Source organism: Mya arenaria, chromosome 2 (genome assembly GCF_026914265.1).
Source record: "Mya arenaria isolate MELC-2E11 chromosome 2, ASM2691426v1".
Taxonomy (NCBI): Eukaryota; Metazoa; Mollusca; class Bivalvia; order Myida; family Myidae; genus Mya; species Mya arenaria.
In genome coordinates, this window is record NC_069123.1 from 5,585,947 (window position 1) to 5,598,056 (window position 12,110).

Here is a 12,110-nt window from a genome sequence, read left to right on the forward strand (position 1 = left end):
ATCAGGATGGTTTTCTATAGCCATACCATTTTTCTGTTAAGCAATATGTCGCAAAAGATAATATATGTGTGTGACAATCCTCGTCAGCCCCCCCCCCCCCCAAAAAAAAATATAAAAAAATCAAACAACTTAGTAATAAAGTATTCAGCCCAAAACGATTTGCGTAATATGACATTCCCATAACGTGTGGAGTTTTGAAACAAACACATGATCTGGAAGCAATATCATCATATGCACGATATATATGTATAGCTTGTGATTATCTCGATGGATATTCATTCAGGCGGTTATCCGGTCATTTATCGGATAGGCTATTTGAATGCATGTTTGGTCTGTTTGTGGGATTTGTACGTTTTAGTGGTGATTGTAGGTTTGTGTCTCTCGGTCAGAGTCGTTTTGACCTCTACCTTGTTCCCCTTAGCAGGGTTTATATTTAAATGTTTGAATACTGCGCGGCTTGTCCCAGTAGTTTTCAGTGTATTATTGTTCTGGAATTCCCGAAGTTTATTGTCTATTATTAGTTTAACTGACTGTGTATACGCATATATACATAGAATTTAATTAAACTGAGTTTCCCAATTTATAGCCTATCTCTTATTTCAGTGTTGGGAAAATTTAATTAGAATGCGTAGACCATTTTAATATGTTTGTGTTTCAATTAATTGTATCTGCATATTAATTTGGTGTGTATTGTGACATATATTCTCAATTAACCAGGTTTTTCAGCCATCAGGAATGCTACGAATCAGTGCATGTTCTTTTAAACATCTCGTGTACAAAGGTTGTAATGTCACGTAAAATTGTCAAAGTCAAAAAATGATGTACAAATGTTACGTGATTATAGATAACACCCTTTTGATACCACTCTTTGTAAGAAAGGTTTTGTTATTGGGCATTTTCTCTTTAGTTCCATCTTGTAGTTTCATTTAACCAACTACATTGTATGATATGTACCTCAAATTTTAGTCTATGATTCAAATGAGAAGTGTAATAAAATTGATATTGACGATGACATCAAAATACCACCGCACTGTAAAATTACTAAAGACTCAAGTGTGTAAACCCTTTTTTCTTAAGTCGATGTGACACACGAAAACAACGTTATAAGTGACTTGATTTTGTGCACTGCATATACTGCTATCAAACCTTGTCAACCAGACTTTGCATGTGAAGTTATAGATGGCGCAACGACTTGCAGGTAAACAGCAATTTGACAATTTGAACGTTTATATGCCAAGTCGACGTTATTAGTTGGATGTTAGCTAGATCTTGTTTTTAAACTTTAAAGTTACATTCATCAGACGGTTGATCGTTTCATAACGCTTTTTATTAAAAATAAAAATATAGATATATATAACAGTACACCTTTATAATTATAAAAAATAATATAAAACGTTATTGTATTTCAGAAGAGTGGATTCGTCTTCAGACGACCTTTTAAAAGGTATTTGTATGCTGTACAATTGTAATATTTTCTCATCGTCAGCGCACATTTTATTATAACATAAACTAAGCTGAACTCTCGACATGCAAAACATTATTTGTTTTTTGTTGTGTTTTTAGGAACCTCTTTTATTGTTTTGATTATATCAACTTCCGCCGGTGTACTGCTTCTATTCGTTATTTTGGTGTTGGTTGTCGTGGTATGCAAACGGCAGAATAAGAAAAGACACAACCAACCTATCGGAAGTTTGGAGCCAAAACACAAGGACAATGTGTACAGGGACGTGCATGATATTGCACTGCAAACACTGAGGCAAGAACATGAATCCTGTAAAATCCCGCGACCGATGTTGTCTGGTTCCCAGCTTGCCTTTGAGAAAGGCATTAAGGATAGTACGCATACTTACAACGGGACCGCGTACAATAGGTATATAATTGGGTAACGTTCACAACTACGTATAGTTATTTAAAATATCTAATAATTTATGAACATCTGTTAGAACTATTACGAAACATGGAGTGGTTTTCAATGCATAAGTCAAATAATATGCGTTCAAATGAGGCAAATTATGATTTTAATCAAGATGATAATGTGTGTAAAATTCAAATTTCCAATAAAGTTTTAGCTGGTCTAGAAATAGATCTAAATACAACAATTACACTCAAAGGATCACAAATCGTAACATTGTAGTAATTTACAATACTATATTTCAGATCAAATCATGCAACCGACGGTGATAGGTACGAGTATCTCCCTGTGGACGATCGTGGAACTTACTACAACGAAGGATTACGTAACTAAGACAAGACATGGATCTTACTACATCGAAGGATTTCGTAACTAGGACAAGACTTGGACTTTGAAAAACCCGTTTTGTTTATGGACCTTAGTTCTAGATACTATATATTTGAACTGCTTTGCTAACTATGAATGCGTCTATAATTTCTATATATGATCTTTAATTTCTTAGAAGTGTGTTCATATAATGTGATCATTGTAAAATGTTTCTGATATGTTTTGTAATTTTGTGTGTAAGTGTATTAGTTGTAATGCAAGGTCTTTCTTTCCTCAACCTTTTTAGCTTTTAATAAAAAAAATCGCATCTCGTTTGTTCGTTTTATTTGCTCAACATAAAAGCAAAATAAAACTACACAGTATAGAATATATTGTATATTACTATTCTTACAAATTTACTTGCCTATTAGATACGCTCGATACATACATTATTTCAACAGAATACTTAAATACATACTACCTACAAGTAGACCAACTCTGAAGCATGGGTTGGTATAACATGGAGTTGTAATATACTACATAATTGTCGCTTATAATCGACTGTTATAATTTTGTTTTTATATGGGAGAATTATATGATCTATTGAAGAAATACATTAAACGCTCAATGTATGACGGAGCCAGGTTTTTGCGTGGTAATTGACAGTACATTCATTTTTGTAAGTTAGTCTTCAGACATTATTGAATTCGGTGTATCCTTGCAAGCAGAAAAAAAGTAATGTGATGATTGTGGAAAATGAATGTTGTTTAATTTCAATAATAAAAAAAGTATTCAATTTCATTAGTATATTGTTATTAGCGCGAGTAGTTCTCGAATCATTTTTCGATAAATGGAAATAACTTTAAGAACTTAAAATATTCTTGAAATGTGTTTAACGATCTTTTAAAAGTTCAAGAACTGTGAATATAGTGCAAAGTTTGAGTCTTAGGACTGAAGAACTGAGACTCATGATTTAACAAAGATCTAATATTCATAAATTAAGGTCACAACTTATCAACAATTTCGACCACGAACATATCGCAATCACGGAACAGATAGGGGAACTATTGTTGATGGCTATGCAGTGATGACAAATAAGTCAAACGAATATCTGACCAATGATCACTAAGTGAGACCATGGACATGCTACAAACCCAACTCTATACATTTGTAATGAACTGTTCAACAACAATATACCAAAACAAGTTATTGATCCTTATGCCATTAGTAATTGCCTGTATCTTAAATATTTACAAACAAGCTCATGAACGTAAGTTATTGAACTTGAAACCTCAATGTTCATTGAACTTCAGCTATTTACAATGAATTTTACAATGGAATATGTATCGTGTCCGTATTATCATGATCTCTTTTCTTGAATATATAATTGCGGTGGATGCGTAACACCCTTGCTACCTGGATGATTGAATTATGAAAAAATAATATATAAAAGAAAAATAGAAACAGGAGGCTTACATAAATACTACTGAATGCTGATTTCATTAAAACGGGACGCCGTATAATATACTATGAATACCAATATGTTTTTTTTATTTAAAAATATTGAACATATAATAAACTTAACTTAATTATAAAGAGTAGAAATATGTTTTCATAATATTTAACAGACAAAGAAAAGGAAGCTTAATTAAGTTAAATGGATAAATTGTCTAAGAGTTTTTATATACGGTTCCTCATAAGAATAGCTGAGTTACCTCCCCTTAAAGTAAATTTGCCATTTGCATCAAAAATCAGTACTAAATAACAAGCACCATTTTTCCACGTATTTCAATGATTCCAGTGGCATGGGTAAATACAATTTATGTCGCACTATAATAGGAAATATATTATGATTAATTAAATTGCTTAATTCACCACTGTTCTACAAATCTGTCACATTTTTTTTTCTGTAAAACCACAGGATGCTCACTGTCATCAAAAAGTTGCTAGACTGTAAATAATATTGGAAAATCATTTTGGAACGAAATACGCACAAAAACCATTTCGGACAAAGAGCTGGTCACAAACAGCTAATACCGTATTAAAACAGAAAAGTGTTTGGTCACTGTCACAGATTTCATCCATGTTTAGGTCTGTAAAGAACGTTGACCTCTTCGTCTGCCATCCTGCTCTAATTGTGTTTTTATGTTTCCACCATTCATAGGGAGACATATTATTTTTGCCCTGTCCGTCAGTCAGTCAATCAGCCCGTCAGTCCGTACGTCACACTTTGTTTCCGCTCAATAACTAAAGAACGCTTCGACCGAGGAACTTCATACTTGTTATGCTAGTTGGTCATGACTAGTAGATGACACCTATTGATTTTGAGATCATTTGGTTTAAGGTCAAAGTCGCCGTGACCTCGAGGTGAAGAAACGGTTTCCGCTCAATAACTAAAGATCCTTTGAGTTCTGGAACTTCATACTTGGTATGCTAGTTGTTCATGACTAGTAGATGACCCCTATTGATTTTGAGACAAGCGCTTTTTCAAAAAAGCAATCTCTAGTTTTATACAAAGTTTGTCGATAACATCAGTTGATATTGCTTTAAACATTTAGAAATGAAGTTTGACTGTGCTAGACATTAATTTCGTCGGAAAACGGTTAGACTAGAAGTTTCGAAAATATGTAACAGGTTGGATTTTGTTCGCACATTTTCAGATTATAATGCACTCTCATGAGTCATGCAGTGATGATTTCTTCTTTCTTTTGGCTGCACAAATTGAAGATTCATGTTATGTCATGTTAGAAAATAAATACAAATTTGAAAAAAATAGTGCCATCCCAATGGAAAAAGTATTATGTCAAGCACTAAGTATTATCCTGATACACATCATATTACGAGTGTATTGGTTACAGACCACTTAAGAAATTTCCTATATATTAACCAATTTGCATGCAACACAGATTTCGAGTGCTTCATGATCTCTAACACCATATATGCGGAGAAAGCTTCACTTGTGTACTCAACATGAAACAACGTTGGAAAATTCCCTTTAGAAAAATAAAATTGGTTAAACGTAACCACTGTGTATTCGGTTAAATGACAATATCCGGTGTACGAGGACAAACAATGCGGTGAAAAAAATGTAAAAGATAAGAAGAAGATCAAGTAGATCAAGCATGTTCAGCCTCTTTATGAAATCACAAACCATTCATCTTCAAAACCCGTAAATATGGAACGTAGCCAGTGGTCTAAGATGGTATAACAATGTTTTGATAAACTGTCATGTGCCAATTAAAAGAAATATGGCATGTTACAAAGAGTAAACACTTCCAGATTGATGTAATTTGCCGTATATCTTTGACGTATTTATAAAAAAAAACATACCACCAAGTGGCTTATTGATATCAATTTTACCTCACAATCAAACACTGATATATGTATGTATATAGGTATATTTCCGCAAGACGATTGTGACTTTAATATGTTTTTAGCCAGTCTCAGTAACATACATTTGCACTTGTCTGAACAGGAATAATTCAATGCATATTGTGTCTATGTGTAGCATAAATCATATTTCTTACAATACTTTAAAATGCAAGACAAATGGACAATTGCACAATGGGATAAACATATTGATATTAGTTTATTGCCAGTTTAAAGCATGTTCCGTCAGTCTGCTGATAAATTTTGAAATACATAGAAATTTTATTGTTAACATTTATTCAACGCAAAAATAATCATACATACATTTATTTTCATTGAAATCATTTTACAATAAAGTTTTTATTAAATTGATATCGATAATATACGACGAATAATATGAATTACTTGTATGAAATTTGCAAATAACAACGTACCATCTCAGTTTAATTATAAACCTTCAGGTTGTCGTGTATGTTCTTTACGTATAATTTCCATTTCAACGTACATTGTTTTATTATTCACATGCGGGTTATTCTCAACTTTAAACATATGGTATTTGATTTTCCTTAATGCATACATACATAGGCAATCCGGATATAAATGAATTACAAACACTCTTTACTAGAAAGGTTTTCTTTTGAATTTTTCTCCGAAAACAGAAGTTCGTTCGTGGTCGACTATAAGCTACGTCTGGTAGGCTTTGTTAGAGCGACCCATTTCATTCCTTCTCTGGTTTCCCTTATGCAATTCCATACTGAAACAATGATTCAATTTCAATATTAAATAACACAGTTCTTCTTCTAACGTTATTTGCATTCAATTGCGAAAAGGATCATTAATATTTTCATTTACGTAAAACGTATGTGGCTATCAAATTACAATGCTCATTCATGAATAAAATTTCATACAGCCAATAAGTGTCATAAATGAGTCATTTCAACGATTAAAATAATTTTTGCTTAAATACTAATTTTACCATTTTTAGGGTGTTTTCTTTAAGTGAACGATAAAAATAAGGCGGAGCTAAACCGTGCGGATAAATTACCAGGCTTTTCAATAATACCGCACGTTAGTTATTGAACGTTGTCTATGACAACATGGAACAAAACAGTTGCGTCACGCACTTCCCGCGTGTTTGATAGTACACACCCGCGCTGAAGCCTTCGTAAACAATTTCAATAAGTCTGGTTGTGTATGCAATAACTTCTTTTTTATCTTACCTGGATTCTGACGTTCTTGTACGTCCTGATAACTCCGAATTAGTGAGCTGAGCTCTCGGAATTTTAATGTTGTCTCCAAAGTTATTTAAATTCTGCATCGGTATGTCATTGTAGGTGTTGTTTAAACGATCGTGCTGTTCAGTTTCAGATGCAAAGTTGTCCTTAGCTTTGTGTTTACACACAATTAATACCAATGCGGCGATAACAAGAACAAGAAACGCTCCAATCGACACAGCGACAATAAAAACAGTCTGGGAGGTTCCTGAAACAAACCTTTTTTATGAGAATCCATTTCTGCTTTGATTCGTATTTCAGACATTTCTATTTATAAAATAACAATAAATAAAAATATATGATTTATTACATTAATCATTTGAACATGTGGACATGTATCGTTCACATCTGTTGATATATTCGTTTTCATAATTAACTGTACAACATAACATTATGCCAATTATAAAATAACATGTTTAACATATGAATATACATCTAAGCACTTTTCTTTGATGCTAGGAAGGGACGTGTTGCTATTTACCTTGCAAAATAGTATCTTTCGATTCAATTACGGACATTTCTGTGGGTCTGAAACATTACAAATAAACACAATTGCCTAACAGTTGAAATAGCTCCATAAATAATTAATTTCATTTAATTTTAATTACAGCTGCGACGATATTGTGTATTATTATTTCAATATTTAGATTTTTATGAAAATCGTAGACATCTATTGAATATTCTTTTGTTTATCTTGACCTCACCTACAAACTGGTTCTTCACCCACAATTTCGCAATGAAAACCATCCTCGCAAGGATGAAGTTTAGTGAACATGTTGCAAAGAATTGTGCGCTTGTAAACTTCTGTCTCTTCTCCAACAACTGATGTAAAAAAAGAGGAAATTTATTTTTCCCAGTAATATGCAAAGAAACTAAGGTTCGACATAAGTTCATCAACGTGTGACAAATGCTACTATTATTATGAAACTGTGTTAGTGGGTGGGGGACGTAAAACTGAAATGAATTGTAAAATATTTTTTATTATGCTCCCCTTCGAAGAAGAGGGGTATATTGCTTTGCACGGGCATGTCGGTATGTCGGTCGGTCGGTCGGTCGGTCCGTCGGTAGACCAAAGCTTGTCCGAGTGATAACTCAACAATTCCTGGACGTATGGTCATCAAACTTGACATGAAGGTTGGGCCTGACCAGTAGATGACCCCAATTGTTTTTTGGGGTCATCGGGCCAAAGGTCAAGGTCAGAGTGACCTTGAATGGTAAAAGGTTGTCCGAGTGATAACTCAACAATGCCTGCACCTATGGCCCTCAAACTTAACTTGGAGGTTGGGCCTGACCAGTAGCTGACGCCAGTTGTTTTTGGGGCTCATCGGGTCGAAGGTCAAGGTCACAGTGATCTTGAATGGTAAAAAGTTGTCCAAGTGATAACTCGACAATGCCTGCACCCATGGGCCTCATAATTGAATTGGAGGTTGGGCCTGACCAGTAGCTGACGCCTATTGTTTTTGGGGCTCATCGGGTCGAAGGTCAAGGTCACAGTGACCTGGAATGGTAAAAAGTTGTCCGAGTGATAACTCGACAATGCCTGCACCCATGGCCCTCATAATTGAATTGGAGGTTGGGCCTGACCAGTAGATGACCCGTATTGTATTTGGGGGTCATCGGGCCAAAGGTCAAGGTCACAGTGACATTGAATTGTAAAAGTTGTCCATGTGATAACTCAACAATGCCTGCACCTATGGCCCTCAAACTTGACTTGGAGGTTGGGCCTGACCAGTAGATGACCCCTATTGATTTTAGGAGTCAAGGTCACAATAACCTTGAAAGCAAACTTGACAATTCCTGGACCTATTTTCATCAAACTTGACATGAAGGTAGGGCCTGACCAGTAGATGACCCTCATGACTTTGGGGGTCATTGGGCCAAGGTCATGGTCACAGTAACCTTTAACACAAAAAGTTAACCATTCTTCTCCCAGTAATATCTAAACAATGCCTGAACCTATGATCATCAAACTTGACATGGAAGTTGGGCCTGACCAGGAGATGACACTTACTGATTTTAGAAGTCATTGGGTCAAAGGTCAAGTTCACAGTGACCTTGAATGCGAAATTGTTTCAAATGATAATTCGACAATGCCTGCACCCATGGCCCTCAAACTTGACTTGGTGTTGTGTCACCTGTAGATGACCCCTTATGTTTTAGGGGTCATCGGGTCAAAGGTCAAGGTTACAGTGACCTTGAACGAAAAAAGCTTGTCTGTGTGATTTCTTGTCAATGCCTGCACCCATGTCCCTCAATTTTGCCTTTTGATTTTTGGTGACCAGCTGATGACTCCTATGGATTTTGAGGTCATAGAGTCAAAGGTCATGGTCATAACACACTCTATCCTCAAATGTTGAATGGTCATAATCTTAAAACTGCCTCAACGGCATCCAATGTCGGTGACAAATCAGGTGTCATTTCGGTTCATGCATATTTCATTCAATTGTCCATATAATCCTGACAACATGGAGCTCAGGGGGGGGGGGAGGCATAATGTTTGACTAACATCTCTTGTTTTCAACTGGCTCACGTGTTAAGATCAAAATACTATTTTGATTTAAACCGCATTGACTACACCAAACGGATGCGTCTATTATATTGCATATATTCAATTATAGCATATTGGATATATGATGTTATTGTCAACCTACCAAATTCCCCTTCCATTTTGATGCCATGTACCTCGGCAGTTTCCTTAAATACCGCAAGCGAATGACCATGTAATTGAACAAGTGCATGAGCAAGCGCATTTCGAACGAATCCATCTGTTGAGCTTTTAATCGCATGGTCCACATGAAGGCTCCCTGTCCTACAAAAGCAGCCTAACTCGTAACGCCATAGAAACCTCAGGATATGTAAATATTGATATTTTACTTGTAAAAAGTTTTTCCACTGGATAGGCATTTTCGATTGATTTATCCGTGGGTGAAAACTATTTGTCTCACCACATTCCGGATGAGTCCCGCACAACAACGCGTCGCTATCTTTTCTTGTATGGTTTAAGAAAATTATCATTATATGTCATTTCGATAAAACGCAATTAAATATATAGGTATGAATGACTTTGAACTAACAATAAAATCGAAGGAAGAAATCGTCAAATACTTAAGATAAATATTCGACGTTAGCCTTATAGGAAACCTACGTTATATCCAAAATGTAGACATCCTTTAGGCCTCGTCCTAAGGCTCCTCTGTAGTAGTCCGTCAGCTTTAAAAGATGCGAAATTATCAGTTATCCCAATTATGCATAAATGGTTAAAGCAGTTTTGCATATGTGAACTGCATACAAAACTGTTGTCTGTTTCATGTACTAAACTTTATGTTTTGACAGAAAGGATTGAAACAAACAACACCTTAAAATCACAACCGATCATTGAATGTTTGCTTTTTGTGCAAGAAACAGATATGAAGTAACATTTAAATGGTAGTTTTGCTTGTTCTTTTCTATCTTTTATAGACATTTTATCCTGTAACCCAGAATCCCAATCGGAACAACTGTCCAGAAATGGAGTCAAAACAATTTGTACGTGAAAAATTTGCCAGATAAAATCGTAAACAAATACGTCCACGTACAATTATTTGGACAAATAATGGAGTAGTCCTCGAATTAGGATTCAAGAGAAGAAAATGTCTTCAACTTCAAGACCTACATATATTCTAGACATTTGTTGAAATAGCCTGTGTAGTTCAAGAACTGTGAATCAAGGGCACTTATATACCTTAAATGGAAATTTTGAAAACAGTTTCAGAGGACTACTTAACATAAATTCATGTTTTTGCAACGATATTATTATTGATTTGATTAACAATGTCAAGCCCGTCAATCTGACGATCATGGAACAAATATTTTTGATGGCTATGCATGCCAGTGATGACAAACAAGTAAAACAAATCTGACCAATTTTCAAATCCCAAATGCATGGTTAAGTTACTGCCTGATCAACCCAAAATCGGACAAACTAACTAACGCTGAAATCTGTCTGCAATCCCTTTATATCAAGTGCGAGTTTTGCAAAATGTCCTCGTTGGGCGGAGACACCCCTTCCGAGATCACCACAGCCAAATTTCATGTCAACTCGAGGCGTATTGACTGTCAATCGCTGTTCATTAATATGCGCATTAAAGAAATTAATGTATTGTTCAAGTATCGTCAAAGAAATTGTTTTTCAACAATATACAGATTTGTTTACACTGGACTATATAAACTTGCAAGAAGAACATAATATTATTTCTTCAAATAGTTGGCACCATGTTTGAGAAAAGTTCAGTTCCCTTTAATTATCAATTAAATTAGTCTGATGGATATGTAACAGATATATTTCCTGAATGATTAAGCTATAAAGCAAAGATATATCAGTAAAATAGAGACAGGACCCGTATGAGATAAATACTACTTCTGACTGCTAATTATTTTAAAAGTAAGTCCTTATTATATACAATCATACTTCAATAGGAAATATATAATCATTAATGCGACGGCTTCATTCAATACTGTTCTGCAAATTATTTTATTTTTGATTCACAGTACCACAGGATCTCAACAATGTCAATACAAGTTAAGCTTTTGTGTAGCAAAATGTTAACAAAATTGACAAAAACGCTCAAACTTGCTATAATGATTAAAACTATTTAGTGTTTGGTCACTGTCACAAACCTGATCCGTTTGCATTTGTAAAGAACTTTGTATCCTGTCATAAATGGGGTCATTCCAGAGATGGTTTGATATCATTGCGGGGGATTGGGGGGGGGGGGGGGGTAGTGGGACTCCCAGACGACAATTTTAACAATTATAGTTCGAAAATTGTGATTTTTGAGCATTTTCTATTAATTGTTTTCTCCGTTATTAACATCAAAAGTAAATTTCTTTTATACTTTTGTAAGAATAATATGTTTTTTGCAGGGTTTTCAATAGCGTCATTCATTATTGCTATATTATTTAATAATAGTGTTGTTGTTTGTAAGTCTTTTATGTTGTACGTATATTAATACAGTCATCCCTAATATAAACCTAGCTGTAGAAGTAATACATTTTTTTAAATTTCATCATCTAGTTCAAGCCCAACTGTTGCCATTCGGGCCAGTTGACGTTAATGTCTATTTTCCTCATTTGAAGTTTTGTCTGTAGAATTTATTTCTTAAACTACAATAATAGTTCAAGAATTGGGTTCGAGAAATTAAACATAGGTCTTAAAATTCTGGAACTTGATGTTCTAGAACCAGCCATTTATTGTTCTTGCACTTTTCTAG

The 12,110-nt window shown here is 34.7% G+C and overlaps 2 protein-coding genes across 2 annotated transcripts in view; one reads left to right on the top strand and one right to left on the bottom strand.

Annotated features, from left to right (window-relative positions):
- The window catches only part of LOC128205584 (deleted in malignant brain tumors 1 protein-like), a 44,319-nt gene extending 41,946 nt beyond the window's left edge, over positions 1–2,373 (top strand). Inside the window, exons 60-61 of the mRNA XM_052907319.1 lie at positions 1,579–1,870; positions 2,158–2,373. Coding sequence (XP_052763279.1) covers positions 1,579–1,870; positions 2,158–2,245 — 380 coding nt within the window. The 3' untranslated portion in view covers positions 2,246–2,373. The remainder of the gene's footprint in view (positions 1–1,578; positions 1,871–2,157) is intronic.
- A 7,176-nt stretch (positions 2,374–9,549) lies between these two features.
- The window catches only part of LOC128205593 (deleted in malignant brain tumors 1 protein-like), a 44,943-nt gene continuing 42,382 nt past the window's right edge, over positions 9,550–12,110 (bottom strand). The window contains exons 46-47 of the mRNA XM_052907330.1: positions 10,007–10,071; positions 9,550–9,665 (exon numbers count right to left, since the gene is read on the bottom strand). Coding sequence (XP_052763290.1) covers positions 9,638–9,665; positions 10,007–10,071 — 93 coding nt within the window. The 3' untranslated portion in view covers positions 9,550–9,637. The remainder of the gene's footprint in view (positions 9,666–10,006; positions 10,072–12,110) is intronic.